This window comes from Dromaius novaehollandiae, chromosome 3, assembly GCF_036370855.1.
Source record: "Dromaius novaehollandiae isolate bDroNov1 chromosome 3, bDroNov1.hap1, whole genome shotgun sequence".
In the NCBI taxonomy this organism is placed as follows: domain Eukaryota; kingdom Metazoa; phylum Chordata; class Aves; order Casuariiformes; family Dromaiidae; genus Dromaius; species Dromaius novaehollandiae.
In genome coordinates this window covers 97,929,100-97,933,961 of record NC_088100.1, presented here as the reverse complement: position 1 = coordinate 97,933,961, position 4,862 = coordinate 97,929,100, and the positions used below count along the sequence as shown (strand labels likewise).

At 39.3% G+C, this 4,862-nt stretch overlaps 1 protein-coding gene across 1 annotated transcript; it reads right to left on the bottom strand.

The window, feature by feature from the left end:
• Positions 1-534: 534 nt before the first annotated feature.
• LOC135327715 (transmembrane protein 247-like) lies at positions 535-3,498 on the bottom strand. Its single transcript, XM_064508073.1, has 3 exons — positions 3,231-3,498; positions 2,401-2,712; positions 535-920 (listed from the first exon to the last, which is right to left on the bottom strand). Exons 1-3 carry the CDS (start codon positions 3,321-3,323, stop codon positions 711-713), a joined length of 615 nt encoding a protein of 204 aa, XP_064364143.1. The 5' UTR covers positions 3,324-3,498; the 3' UTR covers positions 535-710.
• Between the last annotated feature and the right edge of the window lie 1,364 nt (positions 3,499-4,862).

The following is a 4,862-nucleotide window of genomic DNA, read 5'->3' as shown; positions in this document are numbered from 1 at the left end:
CAGTTGGAAATGTCCTCTACTGCATGATTAAAGTAGTATAGAAAGGATCTAGTCATATTCTTACTAGACAAAATGCCTTTTTATTGGGGCTATATTTGATACCCTTTCCTTATCAGTGTGGAAACTTAAGAAATCTTGATACTTTGATTAGAAAGAATGCATGTGCTTGCCAGTGCTTGCTGCTCTATTGCTGATAGAAACTGTGTGTAACTATAAAGCCTTGCACAGCACAGAGGGGAATGTTGCTATCCCAAAGGTAGAGAGACCCCTAAAGCGAGGCATCCACCAAGCACATGATAGAGAATGCATTATAGAATATTAAAATCTCTTGAGTACCTCCCTCCATTCTAATAAATCCACCTCTGAAACCTGTCAGTGAAAAATCATTATAGGTAAGGCCAAGTCCACTGCATTACTCCAAAGAGATGAGAATAAATAGAACACATTCCAAAATGATTCTTATTGCATATCACTTTATTAATATAGATGAATGCCCCAAATAATGCTGAACGTGTTAGCGAGACAGCATGAAGTCCAACAATGTCATTCATTCACAATTTTCTTGAGGAAATAAGTTAACTTTGTGAAACTAGGCCACTGTTCATGTAATGATAGCTAAAATTCTGTGTGTGTGATTGGTGTACTGAAGAAAGAATAATAAAAAGGCAGTGAAAACAGGGGCAGAGCAAGTGTAAAATAAGCTGCCTTCTTTAAGAACATTTTTTCTTATTTTTGTAATCCTGGAAGATCTTTTTGAGAATGAAACAGAGTACAATAGCAAAACAGAAAACATAATGCTTCATAACAAGAAAGAAGGCCAACTCTCTTACTGTATAAATAACACGAATAAAGATGAAGCAGCACAGGAATAAGGCATTCTGGTTTGGGGGCCAGAAGAGGTCATGGAGTCCTTGGCTAAACTGTGAAAAAAGGAAAAGAGATGCATCATGTTGCATGACTGTGTTCCACTCACTCCCACCGCATACACTTCTCTGAGCACACCTGGCCCTCTCAGGGTATGGGTTCATAAAAAGTTACTGCGGGATAAGCCAGCATGTGAATTTACAGCAAATCAGTTCCTCTGTGTTAAATAATAGGTTGCACATTCCCACTGATAGCCGTAATACAAGCTTGATTTTCTCTCTCTCACATGAAGGTTAAGCGATCTCGTACTTACAGTAGGAGAGAGTGTGTAGGTACACAGAGCAGTTCATGTGATATAAGTGCACACCTGTGGTAACGCTTTTGTGTATCCATCCCTATGTCTGTGCCACAACTGCAGCCTGTGTTTTTTTACTGCATGGTCATTTTCATACACTTACACATGCTTATGGGGGAACTTTCAGGTCTTAACTTAATAAAAGGAATCAGCAGTTAATTTGATTAGTCCAGATGCATGTCAGTCACTTAGTCAAATACATACTGGATCTGTTCCTCATCTGTTTTCTCTGGTATAACTTCATTAATTTCATTGGAACTCCTGCTGTTTCACATAAATTTAAGTGAGAGCCTATCCAGCTATAGGGATTAGCTTATACAGAGGAAGACTTTAGGGATTCTACAGTGCTTAGCTGAGTGCAGTCCTTGTGCATGATCTGAGCTCCTAGGTACAATTACAGCACAAATGTTACAAGTAATATGTAAAACACATCCTTCTATCTTGTCCTGACTCGGAGCACTGAACATGCAAGAGAAGACAAACACAGAAGTACCTCTAAAACAGATGATTTAGATTTAGATACTCCTTCTCTAATTCAGTCCAATGACAAACTGCTCTAACTCAAAGGCAGCTCAGGCCCAAAGACAACAAATGTGATCAAGAAAAGCCCAGACAGCTGAGATCTGCGACTGTCACATTTGCCAACCTCTGCCAAATAGAATGATCTCTTTTGGACTGGACTACTGTTAACAGCAGACTCAATGCCTGAGCATAAGATGACTTCAGCTACTTGTGTAAACAATGAGCTTGCAAAATCTGACCAATTGTCTAGAAATTTTGTATTGCTTTAATAGATTCTTTCATCCACTCACTTATTCATGCTTTTATTATCTGATCATCTAACTGTAAAAGCCAAATCTGGTTAAACTGGCATTCAAATCAATTTCCATCATTCAAGAAGAAGAAAAAGAAAAAAATGCTCCTGGATCCTTACCTCATCAACTTGTGAGTTAACCTTTCTTTAACAGATTTTACAGCAATGAATGTTATCATAGTTCTTATTTTAGAGAGAAGAATAACTCTGTTCTCCATGAGCACATGTATGAGCAGAAAGGATCACCTACTCAAGTCTAATTTTAAAAGAGGTGACAATACTACTCAACACACAAAAGGATAAAACCTTACAGCATTGTTTAACATGGAATGTGAATCTGTTTCACTCCCTATCATGTTCAACTTACTGGTATTTTTGCTGCCTGTTGATGAATCTGTTCCATTTTCTCTTCATGAAGCCTTTGCTTTTCATTATTCTCATGTTTATATTTCAGTCTAGCCAGTGCAGAATCCCACCTCACTCTCTCCAACTGAGTATCAGCTGCTGTGACCTGCTTGCTGCAGAGCTGTTCCAGCTCCTCCGCATTGGTGGATACTTCCGGCTGCAAAGCACTGGTTCCTCCTTTCACCCAAGGATCCTGATGTGCCATATCATTCAAGTTTTCCATTGTATCATCTGAGATGTAAGATGATTTTGGCATGTCTCTGATAGCTTCCTGCTACAAATTAGAGAGAGAGAGGATAAATTCATATTCAAGCTGATAGATGTAAATGTAGTAAGTTCATCTGACTCTATCTGAATATTTACTCAAGGGATTATTCACACATTTGTATAATGACTCACTAGTTCTCCAGTACCCATGATTTTCCTTTGAAAAGTTCATTCCTAGAGTTGGGTAAGATGTCTTCTATTGAATGTTGTCTTATATATTACACAGAGTATTACATCCACCACCTCAAAATTTTCTGCAACTTGCCACTCGGAAAGTACTTAAAGAAAATATTTAATGAGGGCCTGGTTGACCCAAATCAAACACTATGAACAGAAGGATTTTGTATCTTGTGAATTTGATAATAACCCCTGAAAATGTGAGGCACTGATGTTTTTTACCCCTGAGGTATAACTCAAATATCTCATGATCCTCACTTTCCTTTATAGTCTTAACTCCCTAACTGACTCACATCTTCCACAATGCATTGTAGTGTTATGTCTGGCAGAACTATAATTTCAACTTACCATCTTTTCATGTTGCTGCTTCTTGTCATGGTTATTCTTGGATCTCTGTACAAAAAGTTGAATATCTGTCTGATTTTCCTTTAGCTCTTCCATAGTCACTTGGAATGAATATTCTGATCCCTCTGACTGCTGAGTTTTTCCAAATCTGCTTGTATTTCCTGGTCTTTAACAAAGAGACTTCGTCGTGACATAGGATAGCTCCAATGGTGTCAAAGCATCTCCAGGGATGTCCTGGAACAGAGTACGGAAAAGAACACGTTGACAATGAAATGGGTGACTCATATGTAACAAAAGGAGTGATTCTGAGATGCACGTAGGCAAATACACACAGGGCATACTGGCGCATATTCAAAAGTAGCTAGGGACTTAACTCTCATTGAAATCCCATCACATTCCTTGCCTAGATAAGAATGAAAAGTCCCACTGGATGTAGATCTGCAGCTAGATCTTGAGAAAATCTTGTTTGTTGGCTTTTTAAGGTGAGAATGTGGCAGTGCTTCCCTTTACAGTAAACTGGCTAGAGGCCCCAAGGAAGGTAAGAATGGCATATCACACTTAAAATGCAATATAATCAATACCTCTCTGAAGCTCAAAGAAGGATGGCTTTTCTTTTGTGGGAATAAAACTTCACTGAAAATCTACCCTAGACAGAGGAGTTTCTTACTGCCTCCAGCATAAGCAGATCATAAATTGTAGGTTACAGGTAATCCCTAGCTAGAATTAATATTTTCCTTTTAACAGTCTGGAGCTAGGTAGATATTCCAGCACATGAATTTAGGGTTCGACCTCTTATTTCCAGGCCCATAGTATTTGCTTCATTTTATAAAAGTGATAGAAGGCACAGATTTCACATTTGAGAAAAGATTTAAGCAAGTAAGACAATTAATTCATTTGTTATTAAATTCAAGGAGCAGGAGCAGAAGAGGAAGAAAATAAAGCAAGCTGAATACCATGGGTAACAGATGCCCAAAGACAGAATCAGGTAATAGGCTAGCTATAAGGCAACAACCTGCTCTTCACAGGCTTTTCATGTAGAAAACTTCAAACCAGCTGTCCCAGTTCAAAGTCAAGAACTGAATGCCAGGCCACTTCAACAGCAGGAGATTCTGCCCTTGTCTGACTTCATAACTGCCCTGTTGCCACAACAAACCTCATGCTTTTTGTTGGCCAGGTCACATTCTGTCATATTCCTTATTTGTTGGTAGGGGCAGTATCAAGGCTCTTCAAAGGGACTGGGTTGACTGCTCCTCTATTACAGACCATCCTGTGTGGCCACTGTTGTCTCCCTTATAAATACACCTACACTATGCAGCGAAGCTTTCTGCCAAAATCTGTGGTCTCCCAGCACATCCCTGTGCCAAAGCCAATAAGCTTTTCTGAGAGGCAGGTTTGTTGGATCAGGTGAAGCACCATGATAACATACCTATCCCATTTTCAGGGATAGTGCCCTGGAGAGTTTGTCTGCAAGGCATTACACTGAATCTGGTGGATGCAGGTAGCCCAGAAACCTCTGTTCTGTCTTCCATACTGTAGATATGCCAGCATTTCAGTTTCCCATCTATAAACTGGAATCCCTTGCAGGGACTGATTGCAAACTCACAGCAATCTTGTGCAGATGAATACTGTAAAAGA